The 24,720-nt window shown below is 42.9% G+C and overlaps 1 protein-coding gene across 1 annotated transcript in view; it reads right to left on the bottom strand.

Annotated features, from left to right (window-relative positions):
- Positions 1-6,581: 6,581 nt before the first annotated feature.
- Positions 6,582-24,720, bottom strand: part of ABHD5 (abhydrolase domain containing 5, lysophosphatidic acid acyltransferase) — a 33,629-nt gene continuing 15,490 nt past the window's right edge. Inside the window, exons 4-7 of the mRNA XM_004581396.3 lie at positions 11,999-12,153; positions 9,765-9,876; positions 7,559-7,745; positions 6,582-7,017 (exon numbers count right to left, since the gene is read on the bottom strand). Of these exons, the coding sequence (XP_004581453.1) occupies positions 6,928-7,017; positions 7,559-7,745; positions 9,765-9,876; positions 11,999-12,153 (544 nt within the window). The 3' untranslated portion in view covers positions 6,582-6,927. The remainder of the gene's footprint in view (positions 7,018-7,558; positions 7,746-9,764; positions 9,877-11,998; positions 12,154-24,720) is intronic.

Raw genomic sequence — 24,720 nt, forward strand, 5'->3', positions numbered from 1 at the left:
GGCTCAAACCTGTGGGTCCCTGCTGCCCACACGGGAGCTTCTAGACTGAGTTCTGGACTCCTGGCTCCAGCCTGGCTCCCACCTGGCTCAGGTCCAGCTATGTAGCGAGGGAATAAGTAAATGAATTTGCTTGCTCACTCTTTGCCTTTCAAATAAATAAGTTATTACATATATTTTCTTTACAAAACTATCTATGCATATAATGTTTGTGATTTGTGATTTTTTCTACAAAGATCCTACTAACTGAAACACACTGCTGGCCCAGTCACACCATTCTTGATAATATTTGAAGCCACTCCACAGAAGGCAGTTTGAATAAAAGAACTCTAAAGGGAATAAGACCATCTATTTCAGTTCTGAAATCCTAGCTATGTAAACAGAGGGTAAAGATGAAATCAGGGGTTTGTAGAACCTTTCTCTTTTTTAAAAAAAAAAAAAGATGTATTTATTTATTTTTATTGGAAACAGATTTACAGACAGAAAGATTTCACATCCGCTGGTTGACTCCCCAAGTAGCCACAACAGTCAGAGCTGAGCTGATGCCAAGGCAAGAGTCAGGAGCTTCTTCCAGGTCTCCCAAGCAAGTGCAGGGTCCCAAGGTTTTGCGTCATCCTCTACTGCTTTCCCAGGCCACAAGCAGGGAGCTGGATGGGAATGGGGCAGCCAAGGCATGAACTGGTACCCTATTCCTGACGCATGCAAGGCAAGGATTTAGCCACTAGGCTATTACACTGGGTGCAGTAAACTTTATTTTTTAAATCAGTTTGATACAGGAATGCTACTTCCAGGATAACAGTGTGAGTTCCTTTTGGGGACCAACCCCATAACTAACACATGGGATATTAAGAAAAGGCAAATGAACAAGTTGATGCCTGGAATCAGAACATTACTATAGCTTTTGTTCTGAGGGATGGCTATGACTCAAGGCAGTGAGGTGGAGGACAGACCAGAGCTCTGGTAGAAAAATTGGCAGTTGTGTGCCTGCAAGAACAGGACAGAGTTCACAGCAGCCACAGTACCAGCAAAAGTGTACTTCTGGAAGGAGTCCTGGAAGGGAGGGAGTTGGACAGCATGTTCTACAGTTTGCATGCAACCTCTGCCCAGACTTCTGCCTGTCTGGATGCGGATGACTTGAGCTAGGAGTAAAATAATTAAACTGAGATTAGAGCTTTCTCCAGGAGCCAGCGTTTCTGGTTTGAGTCTAGTCAAAACAAATAAACAAATCAAGCATTCCTAATGCCAGATGTACTTGGGAAGGGTATCCATTAAAAACACGTGGATTCCTGGGTGAGTTTTTGGCATGGTGGCTAAGTCACCAAGTGAAACCCCTGCATGGCATGTCAGAGTGTTGGGTTTAAGTCATGGCTGTACTCTCTATTCCAGTTTCTTACTAATAGACACTCTGACAGTCAGCAGGTGGGTCCCTGCCACCCACATAGGAGACTCAGCCTGAGTTCTGCACTCCTGGCTTTGGCCTGGTCCAGGCCTGTGTGTTATGGACAGCTGAGAAATTGTCTCTTCACCTTTCAAATAAGGTTTTTTTTTTTTTTTTTTTTTTTAAATTCATCTGTTTTTATCGGAAAGGCAAATTTACAGAAAGAAGAAGAGACAGAAAGATCTTTCATCTGTGGTTCACTCTCCAAGAGGCCACAACGACCAGAGCTGAGTCTATTCAAAGCCAGCAGCCACGAGCTTCTTCCAGGGTTCCAAAACTTTGGGCCAACCTCTATTGCTTTCCCATGCCACAAGCAGGGAACTGAATGGGAAGTGGAACAGCCAGGACATGAACTGGTGTCCGTATGGGATCCCAGTGTGTGCAAGATGAGGATTTAGCCACTAAGCCATCGCTCCGGGCCCAAGATTTTTTTTTTTTTTTAATGTTGCTTCATACACATTGTGGGGTCAGAGACCCTTGAGGCTGTACTCTGCATTTGCGATGAGCAGCCTTGGTGACACTTCAGCACACTACACTTTGAGCTTTGTGGCTCTGGGAGTTGGCATAGCCTACATATGATGCTCACATACTGGCTGCAACAGGTATGGTGTTCGCCGCAGCTGTCAAGGAAGATGTGTCAGTGGCCACCATCTCAGTGCTTGCCATGTGACACTGAGAGGGCGTCTTATGGCACAGAGATGCTTGACAATTTTAGGTCACCACTGAGAACCTTCTGAGACAGGAGCACTTGTCCCTTGTCCTGTAGGTCAGTACCAGAATCAGGCCTTCTGTGTTGTCTTCAGCATCTGCTACTTCCTTTGTCATTTTGACTCTCCATGGCCCCTCGCCCCAGTGCCCCTCCCACTGATGTAGACAGCATTTCCAAGTCTTGAAGATACAATTGTTACAAATCTGTGAGGGCTCTCCTAAGTCAGCAGAAAGCCGGATGGTAAGCTGGTTGGCATAGGTTGGTGAGATATCAGTCATTCATGTCTGGCCTCTTGGACTCGATGTTGAATCATTCCCATTGCTCTACCTTCCAATTACTAAAACACCCACAGGTGGAAACTAGGGCACAGCTCATAGTGAACTCAGCGTAGCAGTAATATTTAGAGTCCACGCCTTCCCCTCCTCTGGTCTCCATGACACCACGCCCTGGCCTCATGCCAACACAGCATCGCACCTGCTCTGCTGCATCGTCCCAGGCTTCCTTGCTGCTGGGATGACTGCCCTTCCGCCTGCTGCTCACGCTCTGCTTTCTTTACATCTAAGAAAAGCTGCCTCTCCATGCATCGTCCAATCTCTCTCTTGTGGATTTAGTACGTTTATCGTATTCCTCAGTCTCCTGTATCCACATCGTCACAGGCTTGTTTAGGTTCACGGCTGGTGTGGGGCTCTTCTGCAATGTCTGGCTGACCCCCTCTTAGGAATGCTGGGATCACTGGCTCCAGACATCACTGCGAGTCACCCAGGTAAACATGGTCATTCCATGTGTTGAACAGCTCCAATCGATTAGAGGAGGCAAAACCATAATTTCCTAATCCTGTCATTCTAAATGTGTGAAGAAGTCCAGACAGATGTTTCATTTTTCCTAGGATCACTTTGCACAATATTGAATTGATGTCTTAGCGACTTCCGAGGGTGACTGACAGCTTTATGATCTTGTGGACCTGCGTCCTGTTTCAAACTACTATTCTTTCTTAAAAATAAACAAACAAAAAAGATTTGCTTTTATTGGAAAGTCAGATACACAGAGAGGAAGAGAGACAGAGAGGAATCTTCCGTCGAAGGATTCACTCCCCAAGTGGCTACAATGGGTCAGAGCCGAGCCAATTCAAGCCAGGAGCCCAGAGCCTCTTCCAGGTTTCCCACGTGGATGCAGGGTCCCAAGGCTTTGGGCCGTCCTCAACTGCTTTCCCAGGCCACAAGCAGGGAGCTGGATGGGAAGTGGAACTCAAATCCGTGCTCATATGATATCTCGGCACGCAACGTGAGGAATTTAGCCACTAGGCTACCACGTCAGGCCCATCAAACCACTATTCTTTCTGATGTTCAAGCTATTCTACGTATCACCAATGAGAGCCCTTTCAAAGATGGTGTCCTCATCCTTTTCCTGTGACCTTAATTTCTCCCTTCAATTCCCTATCAATGAAGACTTGCATGGTGTCTGATCTCTATTAAAAATGCTTCGTGATGCATCCACATTCTTGCCAGATATCTTAACCTATTCCCAGAACTTCCAGGTTGAAGGATGAACCCACATATTGTTTTGCTATTTACTAACACATTCCATCCACAGAGACAACCAAGTACCTCTTTTCCCCACTGCATTGTGTAACTTAAGATATCCCCTGACAGGTAAGAAATGTTGTCTCAGCCATTTTACTTGGAGTTTCTCTTACTAAGCACATCTTCACTTACTGTTCAGGCACATTTCAAGGTCAAGAAATTCTTCATCTATCAGTGCTTTAATTAACCCTTGGTGATTAAGAAGTATTTTTGCCAGTTTCTTACTTAGATTTGACCCTTGCACATTTTTTTTTTACGGGGAGCATGGAAGATTATTCTTTTTAGCAAAGGACACATGCTTTTCTGTCTGTTGCTTCTGGATTTCTAGGCTTCAGAGGGTTTTTTTCCACTTTCAGATTCCACAGGAATTCGCATGCTTTCTTTTAGTCACTTAATGGTTTCAATGTTACAACTGGGTCTTTGATCCATCCAGATCTTACCCTGTTCTCCACACCATTTTTCAGGTCTTTTCCTGAATTCCTTTATCAAATCTAAATCTCTGGATGTTCGCTGTATTATTTATACAGACAAGAACAATTCGTGTGTACAATGATGATCTCATAAATTTATATGGCTGAAATGACAGATCAGCAAGACTGTGCAACAGCAAAATCACCTGATAATGCGATGCTCCGTATCACTGCCAAGGAATAAAGAGTGACTCGTTTTCTTTCTGTACCTCATAGCCCTGCTCTTCCTCCCCTACTGTTCAATGCCAGGGTTCTTTGGTCTATTCTTTTTTTTTTTCCCAATACTTTGGTATATGAAAAAACACTTCAGTTTGATTAGACTCAAGTATAATCTTTTAAATATAGAAAGTGTATATAAGTGGAGACATCTCAAAGTGTTCTCTAAATCGTACTCTCAAATTAACCCTAGGCAGCTGTTTTGTTTTGTTTTAACTTCAACCTCATAGAGACAAAAAGGAAGACAGAAATCAACGGGGAATGTGTAGGCACAGACAGGCCATGTGGTGGCCACAACACCTACAGAGCAGCTTCTCTCAGAACATGACAGCGTTTCCTGAACACTCACCAATCCAGGGCTCCGTCTCATCGTCAACAGGCCAACCCACACTAAAGAATGAGGAAGACATAACAGCTGTCTTTTTGTGACCACCACAGCAAAATTTATTTGTTAAAATACATTGTGTGTAACTTAGCAAACAAATACTGCAATCGAATTTTAAGAAAACATTTAGCACCCACTGTATTTGTAAGAATTCTGGGATTGATTCTCTGCTTGTTCAATGTTCAGAAAATTAGACACCCCAAGGTAAAATGTGACTGTTCAAGAATTATGACATTTTTCAAATAAAGTAGATTCAGTCAGCAGGGAAATAAGTCTCATTGGATAGTTAGGTATATGTTTTTCCTGAATCACTTGGCACACCTGTGGTCAGAAACCCCATTCACTAAGTGAAACAAGTCATTTACCTCCAAGGGACCAAGTTTCCCAGGCAGAAACCTTGTACAATTGACAACTGGCATCTACCCAGCAAGGGAAAATTAAGAAAGACTGAAGAGTGCATAAAAAAAAAAAAAAAAAGATCCTAATTATGGCACTTACAGCTCCAGATTTGGCCATCTAAGGTACTACCGTCAGCTGTTTTTTGTTCTTGAGACATCAGACGGCACATCTGGATTCCCACGTTGCCTGCCTGCACTAACCTAGTTAATCTGACAAAGGAGACACGCACTTCATTGGGAAGCTTTTGGCCAGGCTGCAGCATCATTTGCCTAACCCTTAGTTGGGGAGGTGATGCTGAAAACAGCACATTCAGTTTTTCTGGCAGTTAATCAACAGTGATGCAACCTTAAATTTCCTAATTAACCATTTTAAAAGTGCAATAATCCAAAACATTAACCCATTATACGCTCTAGTTCACTGTTTATTTACATAACCTGCCTTTCTCCTAGACAAATAGACAGCACAACCCAAGGCAAAGATGCCTTGTGGCAGACAATTCATCTCAATTTCCTTTTTTAGAGGGTTCTCCTCAGCAGCCAGTTATAAATGGAGCTTTTTCACAGCTTCAAAGATTTCCTCTCTTTAAAAATCTCAAGAAAGTGCTATGCTTGATGGTAGTTACTAATAGTTCAATCAACACTATGTAATTTTTGCACTTTAACTTCAAGTATTTAAATGATTCAGTCAACATGATGCTCCTAATTAAAAAATAAATCCAAGTTCTAGCTTATTTCATGTACTATGGGACGTAACAGCACCACCCATTTTAATATTTCAGTGGTAAAGTATTAAATAATCCAGTTTTAGCAGCCTCTGCAAGATTCGGCTGTTAATGAGAACATGACATGCCTAGCTTGCCAGGAGTGAGACAACACTGAGATTCCCGCTTACCTGAGGAGAGCTGACCCAGGTGCTAGGCCCTGGTTCATAGAAAGGAACAGTTTCAATGGGGAATAAAACAGGACAGGCTTTTAGTTAAGGCTTTTCAGTATATGAGTCATTTAAGTGTTGATATCATGTTTCATTAGAAGTAGAAAATTCAATCACATGTACACATTTCCAGGTGTTAGCTGCGACTGTGCAGCAGCATGAGCTACACTTAAAATGCTGAATGTGGCTTTGCAGCCTTAAATAAAAAAGAGAGAAAAACCAAAAAAAAAAAAAAATCATGTTAGTGATTAATTGCCATCCTGTGAGCCAAAAACTTATCTTCTCACTCCATTTCAAAAACGACGTATTCCAAAGGAAAAGATACAAATGCTTACATAAAAACACATTGAATTTGGATTAACTGTATCAGTTATTTGACTGAACAAACACACAGACAAGGAAAATAAAGTGCACCTATATGATATATAACATAATCGACCCTGAAATCACTTTTTTAGACTGCAATATTAAAAGTAATCAGCTAGCAAAGTTAGATAAAAATGAAAAAAAAAAGCTTTTCATTGAAAAATTAACAATTTTTCAGTACATCAGAGGGACAAATAACCCTTTATTTAAAGCTATTAAGTTTGGAGACTCTTGTGCATTTCAATTTTGTATAGGAGAAAGTTGTTCCTTTAGAAGGCACTAATTGGTTTGAGTGTGCAAGTGACTTCCTAAAGAAAACATGTGCCCAGGACAGTCGGGAAGACGACTCGTTCTTACACTTGCTCTCCTCGAAGTAGACGGGGAATCGCCGCTGAGGAGTCCTGCCAGCCAGCAGCTCCACCAGAACCTCCCGGCGCTCAGTCCACACTGTCACAGATCTCCTTGACTTTCTGATTGAATTCTTCAGGTTGATCTGCATACACGTAATGCCCGGCTCCAAGAATAGCCTGGGTAAAGAAGGGCGTGCCCACAAGTGAAAGTGTTGAATAAAACGCTAGGATACATGAGCAAAGGCAGTTCACAAAGAAAATGAAGAGTCACTTTACTTAAAGAACACAAAGATGAATAAGCAACACTGATTTACAGCGCTTAACGAGCATTTCCATCCAAAGGATCTGAGAATAGAAAAATCTAGTGAATTTAACAAAAATTTTTAACATGTAAAACAAAACAAAAAGACCACCACCCCTTAAATTGATCACCAGTGAAAGGGCGAGCAGAAACACTGAGTAAAATGAGTGTGTTGCCTTGGGAAGAGGGAGTGAGCTGAGCTACGATGAGACTAGTCCCTCCTTCAAGCTCGCTGTCACCTGGATGCTGTGGCTTCTCCAGGGTCAGCAAAGGCCTCTCAGAAAAGTGACTTGCTCTTTGACAGAAAGATTCACGAAAGTCCAATGCTGACCCTCCACACATGACACTAGATACGAAATCCGAGCGACACAACAGACTTCACCTGTGACTGAAATCTAAACTGCAGGCCACACTTACGATGGTCTTCACGTAGGAGTGCGGTCGCAGGGACTGGATGCTGGTGCCAGAGTTGCCGTCAATGCAGGAGCGGGCGCCGAAGATGACTGTGACAGGAATGTCTGGGTGCATCTTCCCGATGCGCTGCAGCATGGGCCTTTTGGCCCACCCGTAAGGAATTGTCATGTTCTTGAAAGCTGTCTCCCCACTGTAAAGCGAAGGACAAAGTCATACTGTAGGACCTTCTGGGGATGAGTCTGTACTGCATTTAGGCTTTCCATCAAGAAAAACCTCTGCTTCAACAGAAAATAAAACAGAAGCACTGAAGAGGATTGTATATTCTGGATGATAAAAAAATTAGGTAACACCTTTTAAATCAAAACATGTCATCCTAATTCTCTAACTCTTAAATGACTTAATCTAGAGAGAGTAAAAACTTTTTCACTCTTACTTCAAACTAATGTGGATGGTGGCTTTCTCATGCATTCATGCCACTAACCTTATAACGGCAAAACCATTACCAAGTTAAGAAACTCAGACAATATATTCTTGAAAACTCCCAGAATACGTCTATTTGGCTATCATTTCTGCCTTTCTTGCAGGATTAGACAACATTCTGAATCATCTTTTATGAGTTTTATCACAACACAGTAGGACTACAGGGGTGTGTACGATCATGAAATGAGCAACACTCAAGAGCCAAACACCAAGGCAGTGCAGGAGGAAGGGTGATGTTTCTGGGACAGACGCCTATGACTTTCGGAACACGTCACAGACGTGTGCAGACCTCAGCCACCAGCCAGAGGCCAAGCAAGCCACAAACCCAGTCTCTTGAACACCCTGAACCTCTAGCCCCTCCCCTCCATTTCTTGGCAGAGAAATCTCCAGCCTGGTTTATTTATAATGCTGAGACTACATCTAAGAATGCTTTTGTGGTCTAAAGTCTTTAAAGTAGCTGGATACGTCTTCTGCCCAAAGGGAGGGAGACGCTTGGCATCTAGCCTCCGAACGTCAGTCTTAAGGAGTGAGTGAAAGATGTCTATGGCTCACCTCGACTAAAACTGCCTGCCAACTGGTTTGAGTCGCAGCCCAGAGCTGCTGAATCAGGGGATTAGAAATGGGACTCAAGAGTCGCATTATCCACAAGCTCCCTCAACAATTCTCATCACAACAGAGCGAAAGAAGGGCAGCTTTCACCTGCATACTCCATTTCTGAAACTAGGGCCTTGTCCTAATTCCCTGCTGTCTTCAGGCTGCTTGCTCCACTGGTGCCCTGCACTCAACCTTCACAGCCATATTTTTAAAAATGATGTTTTGCCCTCGTTTGCTTTGGTTTCTCTCCCTCCTTACAATTACTGTCAGAGCTCAATTGTGGCTACAATCCTCCCATTGCAAGCACCAGGATCCCACCTCGGCATCAGTTCACGTCCTGGCTGCTCCACTTCCCATCCAGCTCCCCCTGCTTGTGGTCTGGGAAGGCACAAAGCCTTGGGACCCTGCACCCGCATGGGAGATCCAGAGGGAGCTCCTGGCTCCGGATTGGCTCAGTTCTGGCCATTGTGGCCGTTTGGAGAGTGAACCAGCAGCTAGAGGAAGATCTTTCTCTCTGCTTCTCTCTCTAAATCTGCCTTTCCAATTAAATAAATATTTTAAAAAATCACTGTCAGAACATATGTAGTGTCTCCTCCCTGCACACTTCATTACTCCTCACCCATTGTAGTTAGGTTTCTCATTCTGACTTACACACATTAAAAGTTGCTCAGCAGAAGACAGGTGTAATAAAAAATGAGCTTCAACACTGTGGCACAGCGTCTCTCCTACTTTTGGGAGGGTCAGTACTACTCAGTAAAAGTTCAAAGATGTTCCAGAGCACAGAAAACCATTCACTTTAGCTTGAGCCAGTACCCCATTTTTATGAAACATTTACACTCAGTCTGAGAAACATTGGTTTACATGAGATTCTTCTTTACCTACCTCTCACCATGCCCAAGACCCAGTACTCCTCACTTTCCCAAAGCACTGTGGCAGGAAAGAAAGTATGTTTTTGTTTTAATCCCCACCAGCGTCCAACACATGAATATTCATCTAAGCATAAATAGATGAATAAATTAAGGACTATTACGTGCTTGCCCTTTTAGTTAACAACTGTGAAATGCCTTCTATACTACTCACATGTTTTCAGGAAAGTCTGAAACTCAAACACAGACACTGGGCACCAGAACCTGACCTTGGAGTCTGCACGTTGCAGTGGTAGATGTACTCCGTCACAGTGTCATCTTCAAACATCGATGAATACTTCCGTTTGAAATCTGGTCTTAAACGCTGCACCAGACTTAAACCTATTTAATAGGAAACACAAGATGCATGTTTTAAACTATAACTTACAGCCTAAACACTGGAGAAACTTCTGGTACCTTCTGGCACTGTGAGTGCTATGGACATGCATATATGCAAACACGCATTTTAGGGAGAGACAAAGCACACCCTGAGGAAGTTGCTCTCGAGATTCCAACGATAACCGAAGAACACAGTGTACTGGTTTACAGGAGCACTTCAGGTCATAAGGGAGCTTTCCAAGACTTGCTTGTCTTTGTTCTAGCAAGTCTTCACTTCTCTTCTGGCACTCCCTATCTCTGAAGGAATCATGCTGCTACACCAAGAATTGTTATGGTGTGTTTGATATCCTACATCCTCTCCACCACCAAATGCAAGCAAATGCGTGCAGTGGACAGTATGCCTGGGTGTCACATCTTCTCTCAAGTACCCTCTCTCCCCCATCACCATTTCCTAACTTCTTTTCAAACTTTACTTTTCCCACCATTTCTAGTTATGATTCTTCTGACCCACTTATACCTCAGGACAAGACCAAATCAAGCTCATATGTAGCTCAGCCAAAGAGGACTAAATGTGAGGAAAGGCCCTATGAAGGGAGGTGAACATTCCTGGGGACAGGGAAGAAGGCCTGTGGGGGCCTGGGGGTCACCAGCTCAGCCTTTGGTACTCTTCTAAATCCTGCAGTCCCACTGCTCTCCTCAGCCAGGGGGAAGGAGGGGAGGTGGCAAGGAGGGCTGAGCAGAGGTGAGCAGAGGCCACAGGCAACATGCTGGCAGCGATTCCCACACCTTCATCCAACCCTTAGAAGCAGTGAACACTTTCAGGAAAAAGGCCAAGAGAATCACAAACCCAGATCCAAGCCCAAGAGATAGCTCTAGAACAAGTGTTGGCACCACCTCTTGGCTAAGGAAATCCTAATAGAACTCATAGTTTATGTTCTTGTGTACTTGGGCTGAAAGCACTCCTGACTGACCCAGGCTGAAGGGGGGAAAGGCAGAGGCATAGCACACCATCACAGTAGTTTTTAATGTATTTACACAAATGGAAAATTCCCATGTATTTCATTTCTACAGTTTTAAGAACAGGATGACATTTCCTGCCCTACCCCCTTCTCGTTCCCTCTCACCCATCCTTTTTTTTCTTTTAATGTTTGCAATGTCAAATCTTCAATTTAGTTTATAATCAAAGCTTAACCCTTCATTAAATAAAGAATTAAAGAAGTAGCAAGCAGAAAACCATTGTTCCTCATGAGTATAGACAAGGGCTATGAACAGTGATCAAATCTAAACATGTTAGCTTCACGCATATGCATTACCTTTTTTTGTACTCTGTATATTTGTTAGCAAAAATTAGGAAAAAACGAACAGTATCTTTCGGGGACTGTGTTACTAAGCATAATTGTCTCCAACTGCTTCCATTCTGTTGTGAAAAACAGGTTTCCTTGTTTCTGATGGCTGAATAGAATTCTATCATGTCTATATAGAGAGCACACTTTCTTTATCCAGTCATCACTTGATAAGATACCTTGGTTGATCTTAGCTGTTGGACTATCATCATTTGGACAATGAAGGAAATCAAGTCCCATGGCTGTATGTGGGCCTGAGAGGAATACTCTTAAACCAGAGACTAAAGATTGGCACCTCATAATAGGACCAGAAGAGTCCCCAAACTGTGTGTACAAAAGAATGACTTTAGTCTTCCAGCACTCTGACATTATAGAGAAAGGAAGGTACACACGTGTGTGGTGGCACCTGCTAGCACATACCCCATCACATTAGGCTTTGTGATCTACCAGTGTCACGTCACAGCTCAATATGCTTCCCTTAACCCATCACCCTGTGCTAGCTTCCCTGCTGGCTTGGCTTTTCCCAGAAGGTGCAAGATTAACAGCGTCTTCAGCATTCCCCTCATTCTTTGCTTGGCTGATAAATGACAATGCTGACACTACAAAGACTCCTTTATGAGGGGAAAAGCCTGGCTTCACTCCCCTTTGTCTGTGGCCTGGGACTAAAGGGCAGAACAAGCATGGGGGCAGGTTTCTTTGTTTCACTTTTGACTGAGAGTGGTGATTGGTGACTAATACTCTTCTGCTGCTAATCTATAGACACTCTGCCGTCTTGGACTCACCGAAGGGCCCCGCAATCCTGAGGCCAGCTAAAGGGTTAAAAGGAGTCAGTGCTGCTCCCAGGGCTCTGATCCACACAGGAATGGGTCGGTCTTGATCAGCAAGGTCTGGTCGCTCAGGAAAACCCCAAGGCTCCACTAAAATTAGATGACTCACCCTGTTGGAGAGAGATTTAAGTTCATTAGGTAAATTCTTGAGATCATAAAAAAAACATAAAGTAAAGGTGGAATGAATCATCTTCAAAAATCATCGCATGAGAGGATCTGAGATGGCTGAACGGGGTAGAGTCACACTAAGTTGCTCTGGGATATGAAAAGAATAAGAACTACGCTTCCAGGGGTCTGATTGATGGGAACTGTAGGTAAAGAACACAGATAAAGAAACAATGAAGACTGTGGGACAGAAGGAGGGAAGGCAGAGTCAGCACTGCCAATAGTCAAATGGCACGGTCAGCTGCCTTCCGTGAACCACCACCTTACTACAGTAAGGTTTCATGTGAGATGGGATTCTACAGTCACCCACCGACTTGTACTTCAGTCTGGGGAGCTGACTGGGGTCAAAGCAACTGCTGGGCTAGAATGGGTATGCCTGGCTTCAAAGATCTTCTCTCAAGTACCCTCTCTCCCCCATCACCATCTCCTAATTTCTTTTGGAACCTTACTCTTCCCACCATTGCTAGTTGTGTTCTTCTGACCCACTCATACCTCAGGACAACAAGGCCAAATGAAGCATGGACAGGTCAGCTGCATTCATTGCTTTCCTCCCTTCTTTGACCTGTGTGAATGCCATACTCAGCAGCAAAACACACACACACACAAACATCCTGACTACACTTCTGATATGTTCCTACTAGCATCATAGCATCATAGTCAGAGACAGGCCAATATTTGGGCAAAAGACAGATCCTCTGTACCTTACAACTTTGGGAGTTTGGGGCAATGGCCCCAGAGCTATTGCTCACTCACTCTACATGAGCCTTAGCTTCTTGGGGCTACCCTCAGAAGCAGACCATAGAAAAAATCTGCACCCGCCCTCAGAGATCTGGGTAATGAACTTCAGCATATTCTGAAGTTCTTAGTTCTTATCTATCAAAACTAACCTTAAATGTAAATGGGTTAAATTCACTAACCAAAAGACTTAACTTGGCTAAATGGATACAAAACCATGATCCCTAGGATCTGGCACTATAGCTAATCCTCCACCTGCAAGCATGACATCCCATTCGGGCACTAGTTCATGTCCCAGCAGCTCCATTACCGATCCAACTCTCTGATTATGGCCTAGGAAAGCAGTGGAGGATGATCCAAGTCATTGGGACCTTGCACCCACGTGGGATACCTGGTTTGTGGCTTTGGATCAGCTCAGCTTCAGCCATTGTGGCCATGTGGGGAGTAAACCAGCAGACAGAAGCTCTTTCTCTCTGTCTCTCCTTGTCTACATAAATCTTAAAAAAGACTCCAAAATAAATTCCGCATACAAGAAATTCACTTCACAAAGACACAGAGACAAAAAGAAGGGTTGGAAAAAGATTTACCAAGCAAACAGAATCCAAAAATGAGCAGACATAGTTATTCTGATATTAGATAAAACAGACTTTAAACTAAACCTTTAAAAAGAGATAAAAGAGGACATTATATTTCAATAAAAGGTTCAATTCAGCAAGAAGACATAATAAGCATAAATATATATGCACCCAACATAAGACCACCCAAATGTATACAGCAAGTATCATTAGATCTAAAAGGATAGATAGACTCCAGTACAATAACAGTGGGTGACTTCAATACTCCACTATCATCAATGGACAGACAGTTCAGATAGAAAATCAACAAAGGTACGTAACAGTTGAAACATACTATCAAGCAAATGGATCTAACAGATGTATTTACAGGACATTTTACCACAACTACAAAATACACATTCTTCTCAGCAGCACATGGAACACTTTCTAGGACAGACCACATATTGGGCCACAAATTAAGTCTCGGCAAATTTAAAAAGATTATAATCATACCATGTATCTTCTCAGATCACAAGGAAATAAAACTAGAAACCAACAGGAAGAACAATAGAACGTTCACAAATACTTGGAAATTAAACGACATGCTACTGACTGATCAATGGGTCATTAAAGAAGTTAAAAAGGAAACCAAAAACTTTCTTAAAAGAAATGAAAATGAAAGCAACATATCAAGACCTATAGGATGCAGCAAAAGCAGCACTAAAAGGGAAGTTCATAGCATTAAGTGCCTACTTCAGAAAAAAGAGAAATATCTTGAAGATCTAATGATACATCTTAAATATTTAGAAAAACAAGAATAAGACAAACCAAAAATCAGCAGGGGACCAGAAATCATAAGAATCAGAGCAGAAATAGATGACATTAAAACAAAAAAATGAGATTAACAAAACAAAAAGTTAGTTTTTGAGAAGATAAACATAATAGATAAACCTCTAGGCAGACTGACAGAGGAAAAAGAGAAAAAGCACAAGTAAAATTAGAGATGAAAAAGGAAACATTACACCTGGCATCACTGAAGCACAAAAGGTCATAAGAAACCACTATGAAGAACTACATACTAATAAGAATCAACATCCTTAAAGCATCTATACTACCTAAAGCAATCTACAGCTTCGCTGCAATCAAAATACTTAAGACATTCTTTACAGAATTAGGTAAAGCAATCTAAAATTCACATGGAATTACAAAAGACCCAGAATAGCCAAAGCAACTTTAACAAGAATAAAATCAAGCTGGGGGCATCACTTTAACTGACTCCAAACAAAGCAATCATAATTAAAGCAGTATCATACTAACATAAAAAGCAATACACAGATCAATGGAATGGAATAAAGAGCTCAGAAACTAATCCACATACATACATTCAACTGATTTTTTTTACAAAAGTGCTCAGACCATACGGTAGAGTAAGATGATCTCTTCAACAAATGATGCTGACAAAATTGGGTGTACGTGTGAAGAAAAATGAAATCAGATCCATGATTTCTAACCATATGTAAAAATAAACTCAAGATGGGCCAAAGACCTAAGGTTAAGACCTGAGACGATGAAGCTGCTAGAGAAAATACACAAGAGACACTAAGATACTGATGTAGGGGATGACTTCTTCGATGAGACCCGATAACACAGGCAACAACTGCAAACTTAGGGCTTTTGTACAGGAAAGAAACAATCAACAGAATGAAGAGACATCCAACAGAATGAGAAAAACATCTGTGAATCTCCTACTGCACAAAGGATTAATATCTCAAATATTTTAGCAACTTAAACTCAACAACAGAAAAACCATCTAGTCGAGAAATGGGCAAAAGATTTCAACAGACAGTTCTAGGAAGAAATACAGAACAACAAATATATTAAAAAAAAAAGATTCAGCATCATTAGCTGTCACGGAAATGCAAATCAACAGCACACTAAGATATCACCTCACCCTTGTCAAAATGACAAAACCCAAACTCCAGAGAGCAACAATGCTCCTTTCAGTGGTGCAAGGATGCCGAGAAAGGGAACATTTCAACACTGCTACTAGGAATGTAAATTAATGCAACCACTGTGGATATTTAAAAACAATAAACAGACTTGCAATCTGATTGGGCAATCCCACTACCCAAGAGATTTCAACACAATGAATCAAAGAGTTACGTACACAACCATGTTCATAGCAGTATTGTTCACAATAGCCCAAATTTGGAATTAATCAAGGTATCCATCATTAGATGAATGGATAAGGAAATTATGGTGTATATACACAATGAAACATTATTCAGCTATTAACAGAATGAAGGTCTACCATTTGTAGCAAGATGGATGGGACATCATATTCAGTAAAATAAGCTGGACCCAGAAAGACAAATAATGTGTGTTATCTCTTGTATGTGGGATCTAAAATTAAAAAAAAAAATTAGCGATAGCAAGCAAGGAAGGAAATCCATCAGTGTTGCTGCAAATAAAGTTCTGTAAAACTTTTCTTTATATCTTTGTCAATGCTCTAGTTAAGAACGTTATACTACTATAGCGGCCAGCATAGTGGCTCAACAGGCCAATCGACCACCTGCCAGCACCAGCATCCCATATGGACACTGATTCTAATCCCAGGTGCTCCACTTCTGATCCAACTCGCTGCCTGTGGCCTGGGAAAGCAGCAGAAGATGGATCAAATCCTTGGGCCCCTGCACCAATATGGGAAACCTGGAAGAGGCTCCTGGCTCTGGATCAGCTATGCTCAAGCTGTTGTGGCCATTTGGGGAGTGAGCCAGCAGATGGAAAACCTCTCTCCTCTCTGTAAATCTGCCTTTCAAATAAAAAAAAAAATCTTTTAAAAAGGAGCATGTTATAGTACTATAGTTTTAGTGATCTGTGATTACTTTAAAATTCACTATATATGGACAAAATAGCGATTTTTTCATTCCATTATCGTTCACAGCCATTGTCTGTATTCCCACTAAAGCAGGGTTTTCTACTTCTTACTTACTAAACTTTTTCAGTGACATACAAATACTTTTAACTATAATGTAAATTTAAAATATATTATCTCAGAAACAAAAAAAGAAGGAAAAGGAAGTGGGGTGGGAGGGAGGGAGAGGAAGGAAGGGAATATCACTATGTTCCTAGAATTATATCTACAATATAATCACACTGAATCTGTTAAATACTAATTAAAAATTTTAAACATTACAACTCATCACATTAAAGAGAATACTAAGGAATAACAGGTTATATATGTTCTATTGTTAGTATATATAAGTTTCTGATATTCAGGAGGTAGTCAGTACCCTATGTAGCACCACCTGGAGTTCCAGCTGCTCTACTTCCAATCAAATTCCATGCTAATGTGGTTAGGAAAATGGAAGATGGCCCAAGTCCTTAGGCCCCTGCCACATACGTGGGAGACCTGGACAGAGTTCAGCCTCCTGGCTTCAGCCTGGTCTAGCTCCAGCCATTGCAGCCATTTGGGGAGTGACCCAATGAGTGCAGATCTCTCTTATCTCTCTCTCTCTCCAACTCTACCTTTTTAAAAATATTTATTTATTTTTATGGAAAGGCAGATATACAGAAAGGAGGAGAGACAGAGAGGAAGCAGAGGAGCAGCCAGTATTAGAACCGGTGCCCATTCAGGATCTCGGTGTGTGCAAGGCAAGGACTTTTGCCACTTGGCTACTACATCAGGCTGTAATTCTACCTTTTAAATACATACATCAATCATTAAAATTTTTGAAATTTGGTAGTATTTGAAAGGTATATTATTCAAAGAGGACTTTATTTTTAATCTCAAAATGTAAATAATAAAAGATTTTGGCGGCAGTATGTAATTATGTTTCTTGAGAAACAAGCAAAGAGTGCAGCTGTCGTTATTCAAGCTATACGCTAGCAAACGGTGTAGGGATTGGCTACCCAGAAAACTCTCAGGTTAACACTCCAGAAATGATCAAAGATCAATATAACATTAAAAAATGTAATTTCTATTTAGCTGAATGGCAGGGAGACAGTATGTGTGTATAGACAGGCATGAGCACGATTCCTGTTTGGGTCTCCCAAGTAGGTGACAAGAGACCCAATCACCTGAGCCGTTACCTGTCGCCCACGTTCTCATTAGACAGGGATATCATTCTCCCTGTGGGCAAGCCTGTGCCTGGTTGGGTTTCAGCCTACCTGGCCTATGCTAAGGGCCAGAGGCCCCTGGTGGGGCCCTGGCAGATGCCTAGAGATCCCATGGCTTCGGAGTATGCCTAGAGACACCTTGTTTGCCCTAAGACCCATCAAATCAATGCACACCTTGAGGCCTCTGGGTGACTTGGTGAGCGCAGCAGATGCCCGGAGGCTCCCCAGCCATGGCCTACTGCCACTGATCGGAGGCCAGAGCGCCCTGATGTGCTTCCCTCCCCCATCTACGTCTTCAGGTAACTGGGTACTTTCTGGTAACAGGCTCACCTCCTACCCCCACCTACCCTTATCAAAAACCTGTTTCTTGTAAACAGTTTGAGGATATGGTGGGCTACACAGTGCCACTTGGTGATGTACATGACCACCAGTCATGTACTTGACCTATAGGCTGACTGACTAAGCTTGTGATACATCATATATATTCATACCCTATAGAACCACTGTTGCTACCCCAGAAATTATTTTCCCTGCCCCTCCCTATATAAGCTTGTACTTGATTGGCAATAAGCAGGCATGTATCTCTCTGATCTGTCTCTGGTGATTCACTGCTAGGTACTGGCCAGAGACTCCCAAGAACCCCACCATATATCATCTATGAATCAACAATTCTAAAAATGTAAGTTAGGACTCAAAGTGGGTTTAAAAGGACTTTTCATGAACATGAAGGTAATATGAGCTAGACTTAAGGGATTTTTTTTCAGCTCTATTTATTTGAAAGAGTCATCGATGGAAAAACAGAATGATTTTCCATTCACTAATTCACTTCTCAGATGGTTGCAATTGCCAGAGCTGAGCCAACTTTAAGTCAGGAGTCAGAAGCTTCAGTGGGTCTCCCATGTGGGTGGCAGGAGCACCAACACTTGGATCATCTTCCATCCCTTTTCCCAGGCCATCAGCAAGGAGCTGGACTAGAAAGGGAACAGCTGGGACATGAACCAGCACGTCCATATGGGGTGCCAGTGTCACGGGAGGCGGGTTTACCTGCTATACCACAATGCCGCCTTCCTTTATTTGGGATTTTGGAAACTGCTTAACGAGAAATGGCCTGTCTGATCTCCATGACATCTTGATACAGTGACAACAGATTTGATTTCTAATCTTTTCCCAGTTTTCTTCTTTGCCAATCAAAGAAACAGAAAACCTTCAGACTATCTTCATATAAAATTGTTTATTATAAATGGTAGTTTTAATTTTCCACCTTACAAAACTTCTTGCTGAGAAGGGGTCAGAACTATTTGTGTTGTTCCACATGGCTGTATCAAAAATTCAAACCAAAGCTCAAAGGTCTCTCTGATACAATGTAATGTTCAACTGTAACTAAGGAGGCCAACAAATACCACCCAGAATCTCCTGACAAGAGCCAACAAGGATTCTAAAGTCCTTTACCTGAGTCAGAATGGAAACAGAAACTAAAACAAGGGCATTGTATATAAAATCAGTTTTATTATTTTGGTTAGTACACAGAAGGATGACTGAGTAATGAGTCATTTTGCCGTGAGTTTGTTTCTCCAAACACGACTTTAGAGCAGAGACAGAAATCGAGCTCTGTGGGCCCTTGGAGGGCACCTGGCCCTCCTATTGTTTCAGGTAGGAAGGAGGCTGAGCTGTGCCACAAAAGCCACTCCTAACTACAACTCTAGCTAATGTAGAACCAGAGCTCGAACCCACATCTCCCAACACACAAAGACACCAACAGGCTACTGGGAGCAGGTTTTCTATCCTCAGCCACAAGGGACAGAGGAGTAAAGCTTATGTTATGAACCCCAGCTCTAACATTGTTAACACTGTATGCCTGACTTCACAGTGCTCGTAAGACCACAGAACTGAATGATGACTCTGCATTGAGAACCGTCATGTGGACAATACCATATGCGCAGTGATCTTACGTCTTCAGTCTCAAAGGTCTTATATGACAATACTGTCTAATGCGTTTGGGGAAATTAGTTTTTTGTTTTTTAATGGTGAAGACTGTCTCTCACATTCAGCCAGGTTCTAACTTCCTTTTCTTATTACAAACAACGACACTTGCAGTAGCAAAAATTGGAGGTGAGCCAGAGAGCTATGAGAGGAGTTAATGAAATCCCCACCTTGTTGAGATTCATGTCAGAAACAGCCAGATTATTCACTTACTGACTTACCTCTGAAAGAAGCAAATATACTCTTTAATAAAAGATACCCCATCCTAAAGGGCTGTTAATATTATCTAACAAATTTACTAAGGTTTCTTTCCTACTCTCTTTAAGGCTCTTTCTAATCTGCTGACCCAAGAACAAAGCAAAATGACAGAGGGATGCCCCATCACTCTCCAGATAAATGATTGGTTTGGCCTCAGTTTTAGCTTGCCTTATTCAAAATATCATCCGTAGGTTAAAATGTCAGTTGAACAAGTTTTGCAAAGTGTATGTGTGAGCGGAGATGTCCCTTTTGAGTTTTGTAAAGGAGTAAATGGCCCGTGACGATGGATCCTGCACCTCAGAGCCCAGCGTGGTGTCTGCCCTGCCAGAGGCTCCATCGCAAGCTCTCTCATGTGTCCCTGCATCCTCGTCTGCAAGGACACACAACCTTCATAAAGCAGTCAGCGTACTATGCATGGGAGTTGGCCCGGCCCGGATTTTTCTGATCCCCAGCTGACATTAGAACATTACTGGAATTTCTTATTTGATGGTATTTCAAAAAGTCTGTAGAAAAATGGAATGAAACATGGTGTTTAATGCAAAAAAAGTCATTTAAGTACAAAAAAATTTGAATTCTATGCATAGTTTTCTCATAACATGCATTCTCCATGAACTTTTGGAAAACCTCTTGTATTAATTTTGCAGATCATCACGCATTTGTGGGCAATAAAGTAAACTTAAAGGTTGAAAAACTAGCCTATTTTAATAAGTTGTATTGTTTAGAACAATACATTAAAACAGGAGTACGGGCCCACAAAACCTCTGTTACAGATACCCTCACACAGGTATCAGATTCTGAGGGATATGGTTAAATTTTTAAAACTAATGTCTAAACTGTAGTTACAAATAATCTGCTACATGCAAAAGACCTCAAAAACAGTTACTGGTGATAAGGTTTTAATAAGACAAACCTTGCAAAGTACTGAGGTTGGTGGTTATGCAGAAAATGCAAGGTGGCTGTAATTGAGGAAATAAAGACCGTCCAGGCAGAATTTATTCCAGAGAGCCCAGGAAGACAAGTCCTCAGCAAGGCGAGCAGCAGGCAGTTGTACATTTACTCCCAGGAAAGCCTGATCACAGGCTGTGGTTCACAGGTTATAACCTTGGACCAGACTAAGTTCCCAGGCTATCATCTCATTTCCATTTCCAGCAAAAAGATTATCTCCTCATTTGATAGCAGCTACTTGGTTTTAATGAGTATCTAAGCATTAGAATTATCTAAACCTGGGCCCAGCGTAGTAGCTTAGTGGCTGTAAGTTCTCACCTTGAATGTGCCAGGATCCCATATGGTCACTGGTTCTAATCCTGCAGCCCCACTTCCCATCCAGCTAGCTCCCTGCTTGTGGCCTGGGAAAGCAGTGGAGGACAGCCCAAAGCCTTGGGGCCCTGCACTCATGTGGGAGACCTGGAAGAGGCTCTGGGCTCCTGGCTTCAGACTGACTCAGCTCTAACCATTGCGGCTGCTTGGGCAGTGAATCAACGGCCACTTGTGGAATGAATCAATCTCTGTCTCCTCCTCTCTGTATATCTGACTTTTTAACAAAAATAAAATAAATCTTTTTTAAAAAAAGAATTACCCAAATCCTACTCTCCAATATTCCATGGAAGACATGTTGATGGAACTGTCAGCCCACAAGCAGGGTAAGGAAAAGTTCCAATCAGTACATGTGAGTCACCCTACTAGAAGTTTTCAACTTTTGTTAAGAATCAGAGACTGACTTAAACTACAGGAAAAACAAAGAACCAGTAGAGCGGGAACAAAAGAACAACCCATCCTTTTGAACCATGAAAAGATACTAGTTATCAGGGCTGGCCTTGAGTTTGAAGACGGTGAACAGATTATGTCTTTTTTTTTTTTTAAAGATTTATTTATTTATTATCGGAAAGTCAGATATACAGAAAGGAGGAGAGACAGAGAGAAGGATCTTCCGTCCGATGATTTACTCCCCAAGTGACCGCAACAGCTGGTGCTGAGGCAGTCTGAAGTCAGGAGCCAGGAACTTCCTCCAGGTCACCCAAATGGGTGCAGGATCCCAAGGCTTTGGGTCAGCCTCGACTGCTTTCCCAGGCCACAAGCAGGGAGGTGGATGGGAAGTGAAGCCACTGGGATTAGAACTGGCGCCCATATGATATCCCTGCGTGTTCAGGCAAGGACTTTTAGCCGCTAAGCCATGCCGCTGGGCCCAAGCAGATTATGCCTTAAGGACAAAGCAGTGAGCTTGAACCAACCCACTGGGACCAGATTCAGATTTAGATATTTAGAGGTCAGTCATCAACCATAAATAACAAGCAGCTATATACATGGAATGAGGGAAGGAACAAGGAAAAATATCAGGAGGAACTCAAGAGCCAGAGTCCAAAGTAGGCACTGCCAAGGTAGCCCCAGGTAACTCCTGTTGGCTCCAAGCCCCAGCAGGGAGGACAGAAAAGGCACAAGGAACAATGAACTGAATATCTCCAACACTAGGTCATACAGAACAGCTTTTCTTCTCAACAGGAGACAATACAGATCGCTCAGCCCAGATCTGTGCAATCTGGAGACAGGGCCAACCAAGGCCAAGGGGAAATAGTCAAGGTAAAAACATCCGAAAACCTATCACTGGGGAAGTACAGAGCGGCTGTAACCTATTGTAGTATAACATGGTCTGGGTATCTTGACTAAACTTTTTGTAAAATTGTTTAAGCTGTTGTATACATCATTCATTCTCAGCTATTATCAGTGCAGAAAGATGGGACAAAAAGGCCATAACCACTGCACAATTTCACAAGGTACACTGCAAGAGGAAGATGACTGAGGTAGATCCCAGGGTCTTGGAGGGGCACATTCCTGCGAGAGCTGGGCCTCTTAATTCCTGTTGGGGCGGGTCTCATTCCCAGAGGGCACGTGAGCAGTGGGAAGTGCCATTGTGCAACTATGGCATGGGGGACTCTTACCAGATGGAGTAGTCATAATTCCTGGAGGTGGGGCTGCTCTGCTCACAGGCACGGGCTGGTTCCAGCAATGCTGGCAGTAGCAGCCATAGCAGCAGCTGCTGCTGCCTCTTCCCTATGGAAGCTCCTAAGGGAGCCTGTTGTGATGGCTTCCAACTCCTTGGAAAGGGCCTGATAATCCAGCAACAGCCTAAGGAATTGAGAGCCCAGGTGGTACTCCTCCGCCAGCAGCCTCCCAACTCCAAAACAGCAATGCCTTCAACTTCAGTAAATGGCTCCCAAGCAATGGCAGGATCTTTGAGAGGCGGCCCTCAACAGTCACGTGTACCAAGTATTCCCCACACAGCAACACCAGATCCCAAACCCGCTTTTCTTCATGCCCTAGTTGCTTCCCGTTCTTTGGCTTTATCTTTCTAAACTCTTCCCAATCGCAGACTGTCAAATTCACATGCTTGTCAAAAGCCTAACGGTGCCAACGGAGACCCGGCCAGGCTGTAGGTCATGCGCTGCAGCACCTCACTCTATGGTCAATGTGCTGCACTTTGCTCCTCTTGCCCATGGTCCTGACTGCCGTTCCGCCAAATTCAATATTCACAGAACTTCAAGACTTTTCAGACCTAAGGGAAGGCTGGTCCGTACTCCATCTCAGATGCAAACATTGCTCGCTCCATCACATCACTGAGCTCTCCTCTGAGCTGAGAGGTCTCGCATCTCCAACAGACGCTTGGCTCCTCAAAGACTTGCTGCCACAAACTGCCACCTCTGACCACTTCCTATGTTCAACGCGTCCATATCTTCCCTTCCTCAGTTTGCCAAAAATATCTATAAAACTGTCTTTGTATGGGGAAGGACAATTCAAAAAATAAGTACACGGACGAAGGAAAGGTGACGGCACTGTGGCGTTTCCACCTGGCTTGCTATTCCTTATAAAGTCAGCTTTACAAAACAGCAGCCCAAGCCGCCTCCCCAGCAAGAGGCTGTACTCTCTGTAATGCAATTACAGATGCCATCTCTACGACCAGACACTGGTAAGAAGACTGGCATAAAAGAAGGTAGCTTTAGAGGAACAAGTGGGTGGGTAGTGTCTGTATTTGGTGTCATCTACGAAGCAGACATGCTGGTCTTCCTGGCCAGCATACAGCCACTGCAGTTTCTGTCCGGCTGACTAGAACTTTCATCCTGCTGGGACCTCTGCTCAAGCAGCAACTCTTTTAGGGAGCCCTTATAGCAAGCTCATCCACTGTTCTCACACATGGCCCGCCTCCCCTCATCCCCAGCACTCCCTACAGGAACACTCACATGTGGACTCTGCTCAGTTCCCCTTCATTCCCCACTGGGCCCTGCATCCCGGGTATTACTGGGTACTACCTGGCACATGCCTGATGGATAAACGGATGCAGGGTATGATGAAGCCCAGGGACATTCCTTACATTTGGTATCTATTTTAGAAAGATAGATGTGACTTAATCTGTGGATAGAGCTTTAGCTGCCTCTTTAGACAGTTCTTCTTACAGAATGAAAACAAAATGGCCCAGAACACAAAGTCACAGTATTGTTTAAACACAACCAACTGGCTGAACACAGTATTAGAGCATTTCCTTCATCACCAATTTATTAGCAGCAGACTCATTTTAACTTTTACATAAAGGACAACAATTTATTATTCAGTTTTCAAGCAGTAACAAAAGTCTGAGGAAAACACAGGCTCACTGCCACAAGTTCAACTATGAAAATGGCACAGAATCCGGTGCGGTGGCCTGTTGACTAAAGACCTCACCTTGAACACTCCCGAAACCCATATGGGCACTGCTTCTAATCCCCGCTTCCCATCCACCTCCCTGCTTGTAACCTGGGAAAGCAGTCAAGGATGGCCCAAAGCCCTGGAACACTGCACCCATTTGGGTGACCTGGAGGAAGTTCCTGGCTCCTGACTTCA

Source organism: Ochotona princeps, chromosome 21 (assembly GCF_030435755.1).
Source record: "Ochotona princeps isolate mOchPri1 chromosome 21, mOchPri1.hap1, whole genome shotgun sequence".
Taxonomy (NCBI): domain Eukaryota; kingdom Metazoa; phylum Chordata; class Mammalia; order Lagomorpha; family Ochotonidae; genus Ochotona; species Ochotona princeps.